We start from the raw sequence: 14,736 nt of genomic DNA, 5'->3' as shown, positions 1-14,736 counted from the left end.
CTTTTGTAAATAATTTTTCCATTCTTTGCCCCAAGCCTCAAAGGTCCAATACATGCAGTAATTTATTTAGTTTGTCAGAGAATACTGTTGGAAATAGGGTCATAATGGAACCTTTGGAAATTTTTATACGTCTTCGTACTTCTGAAAGTGACAGTTTATAAACCAGCTAAATGTGTATACTATTCCTGATGTAATTATGCCCTAATGGCCTTTCTCCTTTTGAAGTGATATAGTGTATAACAGGCTTACATTTTGTCAATAATCATATTTCCTCAAATGTCAACATAATATCTAGCATCGGAATTTAATGAGATCATTTAAGTCCTAGAAATTTTATCAAGGTATATTGCCTTCAAGTTTTTTGCCTGAGGGTGGGTCACAGTCACAAAAACAAGATTGGGAAGAAGACTAATCAAATTCTTGCTTGCTCTCTGTGGCAAGGAACTGCTAGAGAACATGGTGAATTCTTTCCAGAACCAACTTCTGAGAAATCAGTTGCGTGATTAATATGATGCCACTTGAGAAAATAAAACATTCAAGAAGAACACTGAATTAAAAACTTTTCCCAGACCTAATTTATATGCACAGTGATCTAAGAATCTCAGAATGATACTTACCTTGCATCTGACCTGTGGTGATGGGGAGGACATTAAAAACTTTTTTTATAGCTCTGACATACACTAAAGCACACATGGGTTTGGTAAATACCCTAGGAAGCCCACTATGACCCTCCTGACACATGGACTTCCCTGCCTCCGTGTTCCATGGGTTTCATATGGCCGCATGTACCAAAGTGCATGAAACTCCAGGCTGTCATGGACCAAACACAGACAGAGTGGGTAGACACAGCATGCAGACACCTCTCTTCCCCTTCTGCCCTGGGTACAGCCACACAGACTTACAGCTCTTCTAAGCCAATTCGGCCATGTTTTATTGGAGAAAAATAAAAACCCAGAGTTTTGTTTGTTGTTGTTGTTGCTCTTTTTGAAGTATTACAAGAAAAAACGTTGGCAGGCTCATTAGCTGCATCCAGTTTTCACTAACACACCTATGAAAAAGAACTATGGGACTGAACAGCTCTGTTTCTGTTGTTCTTAAAATGACACTTTGGTCTTATCCTAAATAATAGGCTTTTAATAAAAACATCCACCAAAGGCAAACAATTAAACAATACATAAAGCACCAGGGGGCAACGTCGTGGTTTAGTTACAGTCTGGAGCCATTCCAAAGGAGAACATGTGGGTATTTTACAAGGAACAATGCCCTTTTCCAAAGTTATTATGAAACAACAAAATTTTAAATTGGGCCTCATAAGTCCTTCAAATTTGGTACAAGATTTCATGCTCAGCTCTGATAATGGGAGTAAATCTTTACATACTAATTTTTTCCGAAGCATGTTTAGAGAACTGTGTCAAACATTTTATATATAAAAAACACACACACATCCATATGTACATATATACACACATATGGTATATGTGTACACATATCTGTATACATATATATCTAAACATAATGCAATGTTATGTATTTATGTATGCATACATGTATGCAAATATAGCAAATATTATATATAATGCAATGATATATATCTATATGATATATATCATCGTTATTTTAGAAGACAGACAAAATATTAATTTGTTAAGTTTAAAAAATATTGACAATAGTAAACAGGTGAGTGATCCTTACATATTAATTAAATATTTTTCATTTGGATTCTAGATACAATTATTTGATTTTTATCAACTGTCATATCCTCAAGAAACAAAGTGAAATGTATTAACAAACTTTGGCAGACTTCAGTTCCCTGAAAAGTTTAGAATTTAATCATTAACTAAGTCAGTAAAATATGACACACACCAGATTTTATAATTTCTGTCCCTGCCTTTTTCACCTGCTATAAATTATGCTATATTTATGTAATTATATTTATTGGAAGGCAGTCATCACTGAATAATTTCTGTAATGATATTTTCAATCTAGAAATCCCGCACTATAAAAGGGAAACTCACACAAAGAAGGGAACTTGTATACACAAAGAAAAGTCAGAGGCTTGATGTGGTAACTTTAGTGTCTAAGAGACTTCTTCTGAAACTGAAAGCAGAGGGTCCAGTGACCAAGCTTTCTTGGGCTACAAAACTTTTAAATTATAGATTTGTGCCCACTCCATTCTTGCTCTGGATTGCAAATAAATTCCTCTTCACTATTTTGCCTTTGACTTTGTTCGAGTAAAAATTCCCCTTTGTTTCTGAAATACAGTCCATAATAGTAACTCCAATATTATTTTAATTTCAAGAAGGTATCAACCAACAAAAATACACATCCTAGGTAAATCAATATTTTTGTTTTCAAGTACAACAATATGTATCTTTCTTTAATAGGTCAGATAAGGTGTAGATGCTATTTTCCTGATGGACTTTTCCACAAGTGTCTTGGTATGCAAAATACCTTCAAAGTGAAATGTAGATGCATTTAAAAATTTTGCAAAGATTTAAAGGTGACTCAATCATCCATCACACCTCTTCTCCTACTCACTTTTTAAATTGCAAATATGAAATAAAATGGCAAGAATGTTATTTTGCTAACTCTTTCCCATTAGAAATTAAGTAGTTCATAAATCCACTGCCCTCCATATGGCTTTACATAACATCAGTGCTGGTCTTCAGAATAGAAGATGTTTAGACAATCCCAAGACCGTGGTGCCCACAAGAAAGATGGGAGATTCAAAGAAAAGTCCTCACCCTTCTAAAAGAGTGCCAGGGGAGTTTAAATGTCTGCATAACATAAATGGGAACAGATGCTGATTTATAAGTTTCATCTACATTACATCAAATCATTGGGATGAAATATGGAAAACTGAGTCTATCATCCAGATGTTTGATGTCATGCAAAGGCTTGGACTATTCTCTGAAAGTCCTGCCTACCAGAAAATGGTGTAAACTTCAGCCCTGAGCCTCAAAAGTAGTATGTGAACAGATTTTCTGTTGAACAGAAGTTTTCCAAAGATGATTCCTCTACCTGGAAAAGTAAGTGAATTTCCCTTAGTGAACATTACCTTGTTCTCAAAAAAGGGACTACAAATTTGCATTTATGGTATATTAAAACAAAATTTCTCTTTTTCCACATTATTTGTCATCTCAACAAACTTAGTTATAACAAACTTTAGGTATGAAATCATGGATATAAAGGGGAATTATTTAGTTTCAAGGAAACACATCTAAGACCCAAAGGCACTGAAATTTGGTTAATAGCTGTCCAAAGAAATATAAAATAAGTGACTTCTACTTGGTTTTATCTTACCAGTAAATGAAGCATAATCTTAATATGTTCACTAAAATTGTGGAAAAGTGTGACTCCATAGTTTCTCCATTATATTTATATAATAATTAAATGCAAGACAATTCCATTATTACAAGAAGATAAGTTAATGAATTGATCTGAGTTGCTTGACAACCCAAAAGATCTGCTATTTCTGGCCTAAAAACCTCCACATATTTCATGGAAAGCTTTCATCTCTTGATATCTCTGAGTATTACACATATGTTGGAAGGATTTTGTGCAAGAAAAAAGTTTTATAACCCATTGTTCCATCTTGAAAATAAAAACAAATCATTTTTAGTCATGCAAATTGCTTTCTTTCCTAGAACTGCTAGGGAAAAGATTTAATTGAACATAGCTACACTTTTAATTAGTCCTTATTATTTGGAAAACTGTATAACTGCTACACAAGTTCCTGGAAATTTTGGGCTTTAAAATTTCTAACTCAGAAGGGAAAAATGTTGTCTTAAAATTTTTACAGTGGATTTGACCTTTTTAAATAATAATAAAAACTATGTTGGAGCATTTGAACTACTTTAAATAGTTCTTCGCTGCAGATAATATAATTCGCCTTTCAAAACTTCAAGCACTTCAAGATACTTCCTGGACTTTTTACCTGAGCTCTCTACTGTCTAATAATATCATATCTCTTTGATGCTCAACTCAAAAATGAAGTTTGCAAGTTTCCTAAGGAAGACAGGTGTGCATAAGATCAATTTACTCTTAGGGTCAGGGAGCAGAATTCTAAGGGTATCTAGAGACACACACCTATAGAAATTGTAATTTTTTGATGAAAATTGGTACAATATGTTGCACAGATGAAAGAGAAAAAAATGTTGTTAAACTATACTTATTGCTGAAACTAAAGAGCAGATAGAGCTGACAGCTTTCTAAAATTTATTCCTATGGATCTTTTTCTTCTGACCTGTTCTGATAAAACTTCTTGAAACATCTCTACATGCTGAATATAAAGAAAAGAATCTGGACAATAAGTAAAAGTGTCCATCACATCAGCAGTAAATTCATATGCATTGCTCTTCATTGAAATAAAATATCAATAGACGAAAATCATTACTGCTTTGTTCCCAAGATTGATTGACAAGTTCAGATTTGAAGCCCACATCTTCTTTATTAGCCAAGTCTTTCAGAAACAGAAAATGTGGGCTTGATTTGTGAGCTATGATAAATGGTCTGGGAAAGATGGTAGTAGGGCCAATTTGATATGTACAGTATTTCATATTGGCAAATTGTTTCAAGAAATTCCACCCGCTTTCCCAAAATTTCTTCAACATCCTTGGGAAAATACATACTATCATGAGCATAATATATTTGGTTGTCACTAACAATTGAGAATCCATTTCAAGACTGGGAAGCATCAACCACAGCTCTTATAGACAAAATAAGACCCCAAATCATTTTTGCAGTATTGAGTATGATTTTTAGATGACAACAAATCATTCTTTATTTCAAAATTGGATCTAAAAGTTAATTTATCATTCTATATTCCATTAAAATTTAATTTGGTATTTCTCAAGTTCAATTATATACTCATTTCAAAAAATGTAAATGTATACATAAGAAGAAAATATTCCTTTTAACAAAGAGGGAAAACATATATTTCACACTGTAAATAGTCTGGTTATAAAAAGGAAGAAAAATTATAGGGGCTTTATTTGATAGGCTCTCTTATTATGTCAGATGAGGTAGAAAGGCACACAGAGATGTGGCTTGGAGTTATTATGTAAGGGTAGTGAAAATCTAGGAGTTATTTTCAATTTTAAAAGTGTTACCAATTTAGATGTCCAAACCAAATGTTGGATAGACTAAAATGTATTTGCAAAGACTTTCTCACTATATTATTGTTTTGTCACTCCTACTCTTGATAGAGGAACTATAGCTTATAGCTTGGGGCCCAAAGAGTACTGTCTTCACATTCACTCTTATTGTCATTGAGTCCCTAATCACCACTTACCAGCTGTGGGACATCAGGAAACCTACTGAAACTCAAAAGGGGCTTGGTATCCTCATCTAGCAATTGGGAGCCCTTAACTTGTAAGATGAAAAAAAAAATGAGCAACTAACAAATATTAAGTCTTCAATGAAGGGTCTATGCTATTATTATCATTACGTTATTTTTACAATGATACTACTTTCCACTCTCTTAGCATTAAATTATATTAAAATATGATAAAAGTAAGAACAATATAAAATATTTACTTAGTTGGCATTACTAACAAGAAAGAACATAAATATTTATTATGGTCTTACCTCTTTCTCAGACAGAATTTAGCAATCTCTTATATATGACAAGAATATTTAGAAGTCAGTCCTCTAAAATTAGAATAGTGATGGTATGTTTGCTTAAATAACAAGGAGACAAAATAAAATATTGAACTTATTTATGTCCCCTGACCAAAATTATCTACCATCTTTCCATGGTAAACTCAACCACTCTAAGAAAACTCCAGGATAATCATTACTGTTTAGCTGTCTAAGGAACACTTGCTTTATGAATATGACAATAAAGGGTTCAATTCTTTGTTCTCAAGTTATATGTGTATTTTTTTTAAATTTTTTGCCACAGGTGGGAAAGAATCATAGAAAGCCAAGGTTCCCATTTTAAAGATGCTGCACCTAGAACAGAACCAACAGTTTAGTGAAGTGAGAATAACTATGCTATCTAGTCAAGTTTCCAGTCACAGTCTTGTATTAATGGATTTTCAATTTGTTTATATCATTAAAGCAAACAGGTATGAACCAAAGACAGGAGAAAAAGATATAGGCTGTTTGGACTGTGTATGTACTCAAATGATTGGACTGCTTGGGAGATGTAACAAATATACCTACTTGGTTATGTGGTCTAAGTATTTTAGCAAAGGCCATATTTATAACTACAAATTTTTTGATTAGAGAGACTTCATAAGTCAGTAAAGAAAAAATAGGTAGTTTACAAAAAAGTAACAACAAAAATTTTGGGTAGATGTTTTCTAAGTTAGAAAACTCACTCAAATTCCCTTTTTTAGTTGGCATACGAACAATCTCAGTGAAATAGAATAGTTCTGGGTCAGAGTTTTCCCCTGAATATTCCTTAATAACTACTATTTATAGATACTTTGTCTTTTGGAAATCCTCAACACTAGCAAATATTAATTATGGTACTACAGACTATAACACACTAGCTTGGGGAGTTGTTATTTCTTAAATCACAACTTGTTTGTATCAAAGGAACCCAAATCAACAGTTCTATTCTACTCTCTTAGCTACTCTTCAGTGTATGTCAAATGAGTCATTTATTATTTTAACAAAACCTGATTTTAAGGGGCTTGTACTTCGTTTTTGAAATTAAAAAGCTACACAGGAATTGTCATTTATTCACTCATTCACTCGTTCATTTATTTATTGAATAAAATAGGCAACATTTCAAGAACTACTAATGTCCTACTTCCACATTGGAAACTGCTCATTTTTAAAAAACATTTGGAGATGTTGACTTCATTAGATTTAATTAGGAGCATGAGATATTGTGTCCTGCCCACTATAAACAAACAATTTAAATGGTCTTTTATAAATAATCATTTAAACATCTGCAGAACTCTTAAAGAATTATTAGAAAAAATAATGCATCCAGTGCTCATCTAGGGACTATAGATGAAACAGAACAATTGGGAAAATATTTTGAAGTGACTGAAACAGACCCTGCTTAGCAGGCATTCAAAAAAATATTTATTAAATGAAGAGAAGACATCTGACAATATTATAGCCAAATGAATAAGTGTTCAGACTTCCTTGTAAAATATACTCCTTGAGGAGCCAAGAGATAGATAGGTTTCAGATTTTTGCTAGGGTGACTTAATGCCAGGGGTTTCCAGTGCTTCTACTGTAGCCAGTATCATTTCCTCTCTAACTCATTCATTTATTCATTGATTCATCCAGCCAGCATCACTGAATAGCTCTTTTTTTTGCAATGCTGTGTACCAGACATTTGTGACTTAGATTGGGGGTTAAGGTCTTATATTTTGGTAGAATTTCATTGTGCTTTATAACTCCTTAGTCTCTTAATTGATGAACAATAGGAAAGAGTAGCAATGTGGTGTGACAGAGAAATTTTAAGAGCCATAAACTGAATGCACACCATGGCACTTACACTTAGTAGTTCTGTGGCTTATGCAAACAAACCATTTAAAAATTAGCCATAATGTTTATAAAAGTTCTAATCTAGGACCTTGCATTTAAGACATCAATAAATAAACATTAAAAAAAATTTTAAGGGGCACCTGGGTGGCTCAGTCGGTTAAGCGTCTGACTTCGGCTCAGGTCATGAGCTCGCAGTTCATGGGTTCAGGCCCCACGTCGGGCTCTGTGCTAACAGCTCAGAGCCTGGAGCCTGCTTCAGATTCTGTCTCCCTCTCTCTCTCTGCTCCTTGCCCACTCACACGATCTCTCTCTCTCTCAAAAATAAACATTAAAAAAAAATTTAAAAAATTTTTAAAAATGGGGGGCGAAGTGTCCAACTTCGGCTCAAGTCATGATCTCGCAGTCTGTGAGTTTGAACCCCGCATTGGACTCTGTGCTGACAGCTTAGAGCCTGGAGATTCTGTGTCTCCCTCTCCCTCTGGCCCTCCCCCACTCAGGCTCTCTCTCTCTTTCTCTCTCCCTCTCTTTCGAAACTACATAAACATTAAAATAAATTTTTTTAAAGACCTCAATAAAGATAGCCATAATTATTTTATGAAATGGTAGCCTTGGAATACACTTTAGTTCAACATAAAAGATATCTGATATTATTGGATATTTTTTAAAGTTATGAAAAATCTTAAATATATTTTCGATTTTTTAGGGACGAACAATAACTACATGGAAGAAATAACTAGTTATGTGAACTAATTTACATATTCAATTTAACTTTTAAAATTATTTTAAAGCTTATAGAAAACAAGAAATTTTTTCATTTGCCTGCAATATTCTTTTTGCCATAGAAAAAGCACATAATAGAAACCACAAGAATAATCTATGTGACAAACATTGGTAAAACAAGCAGCCACCTTATATTTCCCTATAGCTGCACAGAGAGAGGCTTTCCCTCCAAAGATACTATCAATTAAAAATCGATTAACAATTAAAAATTAAGAAAAAAAGAAAAGGCCCCATTTACTTTTTCCTCCATCTTCATATACTGCACCCACAAATGGATGCCAGAAAGATCTTCAGTTTTAATACCGGGAAACAAGGGTTGTATTAAGAAGTATATGCTTATAAAGTAATACTACATCAAAAATTGTTTTTGGAGTTTATCTTACTAAAACTCCAGATTAGAAAGGAATTTATATACTCATATGGGCAATTCTTTGCCAACAAAACAGTTTATGGAGAATGATCCATATTCCTGCCAGGCAATCCCACCCTTAAACCCTTAAGCCAACAGAGCAAGATCATTTCATGACTCTATGGTTTTCACAGTCTACTTTCTCTGCTTCGTATAAGTGCCCCCTACTCCAATTGCTTTACCCCTTGAAAACTCACTCATCCTTGAAAACACAGGTCCAACAAAACTTGATGAAGCCTTTCCTGAAACTCTTCAGGAATAGTTCACTATATTATCCCCTCTACGTCTAAGCACATTTGTTCTCTAGAATAGTAAGCATCACTTCTTTTATGATCCTTGAGCAAGTCAGCTCAAAATTCGAAGTACTCATCACTGTGCCTGGTACACAATATGTGTTCTATGAATGTTTTTGAAGAGATGATTTACTTTCTTGATTCCTCTATAACAACTTCACAAGTACTTCTAGTCATACAAGTTGAATGGCAAAGAGACCTCGTATAGTTCAAAATTAACAGAATTATTATGGTTTAAATCTGGTTTCTAAATAGCTATAAACCTTAAAAGCTAAAATTTTACATTTCATCTGCCTAGCTAGGTAATATTGCTTCTCCTCTAACTAAGCTTAGGTATGGTGACTGCACTGGGAAGTTTAGAAAAGTTTACTAATATAAAGTGTCTGCATTCCAGGCAAACAGAAAGTACCACTCTTGAGGACATTCAGTCACTTTCAAGAGCACTTGATTCACTTACCATTTCATTCAAAAAACAATAATGTATACTTACTATCTGTTTTCACATTATTTAATGAAATTGTTGTGTTCAAAGGGGTTATTCAAACAACTTTTTAAATTAATTAATTAATTAACTAATTATTTTTCTGAGAAAGAGCCAGAGCATGAGTGGGGCAGGGGCAGAGAGAGAGGGAGACATAGAACCCAAAGCAGACTCCAGGCTCTGAGTTGTCAGCACAGAGCCCTACTCGGGGCTGGAACCCATCAACAGTGAGATCATGACCTGAGCCAAAGTCAGATGCTTATCCAACTGAGCCATCCAGGTGCCCCCAAAGGGGTTCTTTGAAAATATTCTTACCCACCATTCACTTTGTGATGTGAGAACAAGTAGTACAAAATATAAACTCTCTTTCCCTGCTGGGTATGCATAATCCATTTTAGGTAAAGCCTTAATACCCCAAATAGTATTATGATAATAAAAAAACTAAGAATTCCATATTGCAGATCAATGGATATAATCATTGCTATAGTAAGGTTGACAATTAAATGTATCATGCTAGTTACCAAGTTAACTTGGTAAACAAATAAATTCTTATGTGACGTATTAAAGTGTTTATCCCATTAGAGTTCCTTTAAAATATTAATAATGTTCTATAAGTTGCAAATATAGGTAAACAGAATTCATAGCAGTGAAACTTGTGAAGTTTCTTAATGCAATTTTTTAGTGTCATTATAAATTAACCCAAAATATCTTTATAGGCAACCCAGTCTTTAAGTAAATAAACTTATTTCAGTTATTTTTTTCTGTAAATAGTATAGATATTTGAGGGTATATATTTTTTTCCAAAATAAAAATTTGGAATGTGGGTAGAATTGTCCTTAGTGTCTCAAAACCAAATTTACTTATTATTTTATTTTATTTTAGAAAGAGAGAGAGTGAGCAGAGGAGAGGGACAGATGGAGAGAGAGAATCGTAAGCATGCTCCACACTCCGTGCAGAGCCCAACATGGGACTTGATCTTATGACCCTGGAACCATGACCTGAGCTGAAATCAAGAGTTGGGCACTCAACTGACTGAGCCACCCGAGCACCCCTAAATATATTTATTTTTAATGTATTTTTTTGAAAATAGATATTTTCTTTCATTTTCCTGGGCCTGTTTGCAAATGAAAAATGACTGAAATGAGAAATTGAAGTATGCATGATATACAGGACAGCAGAAACTCACTAAAACTTAACTTGTGGAAAAATTTCCCTATTATATCCTTAAGTTTCAAATACATCATCAGTAGGATTTTCGCCTTGGGAATTTATAAATGGTAAATTTAAAAATAATGCTTCTAAGATTTCTTATGCAGTTGTTTGTTTTGCTTTCCACTAAACAAAACACCCCCAAATCATGCATTAACAATAGGTTAAAGTCTCCTAAAATCTTGCAAGTGAGGTAATATTGACATAATTTGATATTTCTCCTTAAAATAGTCCTTTACAAGGACTGATAGTATGTTTTCAACACCAGAGAATTAATGTCTTTAAAAAAAAAACTCCATATCCAAAAGAAAGCTTTTAACTTATTGCATTTCTTGCTTGAATTAATTTTAAAAGTTCTTTATAGGAGAAAATAGCAGAACATAATATGTATATACAAACCTATCTTTCAATTACTGCTTACATTTTGTAGAGAAACTGAAAACAATGAATTAATCAGTTGATTTTTTTTTAATTTATATTTTAAAATATAATTTGTTGTCAAGTTGGCTAACATACAGTGTATACAGTGTGCTCTTGGCTTTGGGAGTAGATTCCCATGATACATCACTTACATACAAGTGCTGGTCTCAACAAGTGTGCTCCTCAATGCCCATCACCCATTTTCTACTCCCCCCCAACCCCCCCTCCCCCCTTATCAACTCTCAGTTTGAGATGTGGTTTATATATACAATGGAATACTACTTGGCAATGAGAAAGAATGAAATCTTGCCATTTGCAACAACGTGGATGGAAGTGGAGGTTATTATGCTAAGTGAAATAAGTCAGTCAGAGAAAGACAGATGTCATATGTTTTCACTCATATGTGGGATTTGAGAGACGTAACAGAGGACAACGGGGAAAGGGAAGGGGAAAAAATAGTTTCAAACGAGAGGGAGACAAACCATAAAAGACTCGTAAATACAGAGAATCAATTGATGTTTTAATGTGAGAGGGAAAATATACATACTATGAAAGAGAAAAGTCATTTACTCTACCATGAAATCAGACTGCCTAGGCCAAAATTCCAAAAGTGAGCTAGCTCCTTAGAACCAAGAATGCTGAGTGGTGCTATGTGCAAAAGGGAATCTGTAGTCCAATGAAATTTGGGAAATGACTGTTCAACAAAATTAAGTAGGTAACAAAGGACTTTTCAGAGCATCTAATATGCTAACGTCTATTCTAAATCACATGTTATAATCAGCAGAAGTTTCCAGAACTACTTAATAAAAATTTTCCCTTTTCTTTTTTGTAGAGAGGGGATAGCATGCCTACGCCATTGGCCATATACCCATACAACTACAATTAGGTTTTGATGTACCTTTTTTTCTTACACATATTCTTTATGTGGCTTTGTAGCAATATTCAGTTCCCCTAAACCAAACATTTTTTAGAGCTTTGATGGAATGGCTCCTTTAGTCACTTTCCCTTGTTTAAAACTTACATTTCTCTTTTACAACTCGTGTTGTTTCAATGGACATTTGTTTTCTAATTTGCCACTCTCAGAAAAAGAAGTACCAACCTGAATGCTTCAAGGTACTCAATATCTCCCATGGGGGGATCAAGGCCACCTGTCCAGGCAATATTTATATTGTATCCTTCTCCTAGCCCTGTTCCAACCTAGAAAGAAAAAAAAAAAAAACAAAAAAAACAACACAGTGGGCAGATGAGGGTGCAGGGAAGAAAGCAAGAAGAGAGGAAAACAAACACATGTGAGCTCTCAAAATAAACATCAAACAACATGTCAAATCAGCCCAACCTTGCTTGACAACCAGTGCTCTGGGTTATGCACTTGTTCTGCACTGGTTCTTGGTCCCATGGGACAATTCAGTAATCTCGTGTAATTTAAAACACCAGCAAAGGACAAGAAAATTAGGGGTAATCATGCAATGCAATTACCTGAAAGATAAAAATAAAAGTGGGGCTCTAAAGAAATAAACCGAACCTCATTTGGGGCTCCACTGCCAGGGAAAAAGTTCCCTTCATCATAGCGATGGAGTGAAATATACAGGATGCTGGGGTCAGCATAAAAGGCCTGCTGTGTACCATTTCCATGGTGAACATCCTACAGGGAAAAGAAAACAGATGACAAAGACAGTCATGTCTAACTCTGCGTGGAGACAACTTTTCTCATTTCTAGTTCCCTTTCTACCCCACCCTCCTTCTCATTTTCTGTCTTCTCACTATGTCCCCCTTTCTTTCTCCCATTCAGCTTGCTTCCACACCACCCCCTTTACTTCCTGAACCTTTCAGGCAAATTACCCTTTAATGCACTCATTTTTTAAACTGGCTTCTAAAAATCAGGAAACCACAGCGAACATGCCCTGGAGACTCCAGATGAGCAGTCACTGAGAAAGCCCAGTCCTTTGGTACAATTAGATATTTATACACCGGCCCTTTGTACTCTTTGCTTCAGTGATGGAATCTCGCATCCTGTTTTATGGAGGAATTTTATGACTTATTAACTGCCAACAGTTCATAACCCCTCAGGCTTAATTAACTAGCCTCATTGGCCTCTGAAGAAAGACTAATGTTTAAACTACAAACTAGTATTTTGCAGAAGGATCTATGGCTTCCAGAGCATTTTCACAATTCTTGACAGAACACTAAACATACGTGTATGCATTGATTTGCCAAGTCCCACCATTAAGGTCAAAGGCTTTGCAACCAGCTGAGTAAATTGGCTTTCTTGGAGCATTCATTCAGTTCAGTTAGCAATCCCTCAGCAGTTAGAATCACTTCAAAAGAGACGCCAGATGCAAAAAGGACTTCATACTTTATTTTGGTAAAATTGTGACGGCAAGAGTCGAAGACACAGGAGCATGAGCTCATCAGCTATTAAATCATCTGGGCCAACGCAGAAAGATGGCATGGAGCTTTATGCAACCTTGTCCAATCTGCCTAATTTTAATATTATATCATGGCTCTCTTCCCCAGCCTCCTTCTCTTTTTTCTTTCCCCACACCATACTGCCCTTCCTACAAACAAACAAACAAAACAGCTTGTATCATTAAAATGAAAGAAAAAAAATTCTTAGGACATTTGTATATGATAATGATTTAAAATGTAACAGTTATTTGGTTCTATTGTTTTATGAGATAGATACATGCTGGAAATGATAAATGAAATGGGAAAAAGAAAACTAAGAGCATTTTTTAAATTATCTTCACTGAAAGAGCTCATGTTAATCTCAATTAAAATGCTTCCTAATATCTCCAAACAAAATAACACAGACAACTCTCAAAAGTTAATAACTTATATATTTGTATTCAAAATAATATTACTGCTACATATGCAACATATACAATTTCCAGTTTTGTTTAAAAAGTTTTAGTCACTTGTCACTATGTACTTATATTGTACTTTATTTTGTATCAGTAAAAATCTTACTAGTTTCAACAATGATCCCTACAACTTTTGTGTCAGACACTTTATATTAACTAGTCTGAATGGATTATATAACAAGTATACGAGGTATATGATATTATCCCTAATTTAAAAGATAAGTAGACTGAGGTTCAGAGAGTTTCAGTAATTTACTAAGACTATACAGAGGAAAAGTTGCAAGACTGGATCTTGAATTCACTTCTTACTCCCAAAGCCAAACTTATAACCATTATATATTAACTTACACTTTACATTAATTACCACTTCGATCCTCTTAGCAAATGTGTGAAGTAAGATTGGTGGTCATCATTGCTCTTTATTGAGGTTGATATAACTTGTCTTCAACTTCCAGCCCAGAACTCTCTCACTAAACACCATCAAGGTCTCACTTTGTTGGTTTCTGAAAGCCTGCATTGAGCTTGCTATCCACAGTGTAGACATATACTAATCGTCTCCTCCTTTCATATTATACACATATCCAAAATCAATTAAGGAATCATGAAATATTGGGATCATATTATATATCATATAAGGAATCATAAAATATGCATCCAGAAACTTGTGGCTGAAGGCATATGCATCAGGAGAAAATATAGCTTGGTGAAAATATATTAATCCAGGGATTTGTGAATGTTCAAAAAAAAAAAAAAAGGAAGGCAGAGATAGTATAGCTATTTTCCTTTATGTGAGCAGAAATGAAACTAAACCATAATGTCTTTTTAATT

At 34.2% G+C, this 14,736-nt stretch overlaps 1 protein-coding gene across 1 annotated transcript in view; it reads right to left on the bottom strand.

Annotated features, from left to right (window-relative positions):
* The window catches only part of HDAC9 (histone deacetylase 9), a 741,574-nt gene that overhangs the window by 174,759 nt on the left and 552,079 nt on the right, over positions 1-14,736 (bottom strand). Inside the window, exons 20-21 of the mRNA XM_032592422.1 lie at positions 12,570-12,689; positions 12,147-12,244 (exon numbers count right to left, since the gene is read on the bottom strand). Of these exons, the coding sequence (XP_032448313.1) occupies positions 12,147-12,244; positions 12,570-12,689 (218 nt within the window). The remainder of the gene's footprint in view (positions 1-12,146; positions 12,245-12,569; positions 12,690-14,736) is intronic.

Source organism: Lynx canadensis, chromosome A2 (genome assembly GCF_007474595.2).
Source record: "Lynx canadensis isolate LIC74 chromosome A2, mLynCan4.pri.v2, whole genome shotgun sequence".
Lineage (NCBI taxonomy): Eukaryota > Metazoa > Chordata > Mammalia > Carnivora > Felidae > Lynx > Lynx canadensis.
This window is presented reverse-complemented; position numbering and strand designations above follow the sequence as displayed.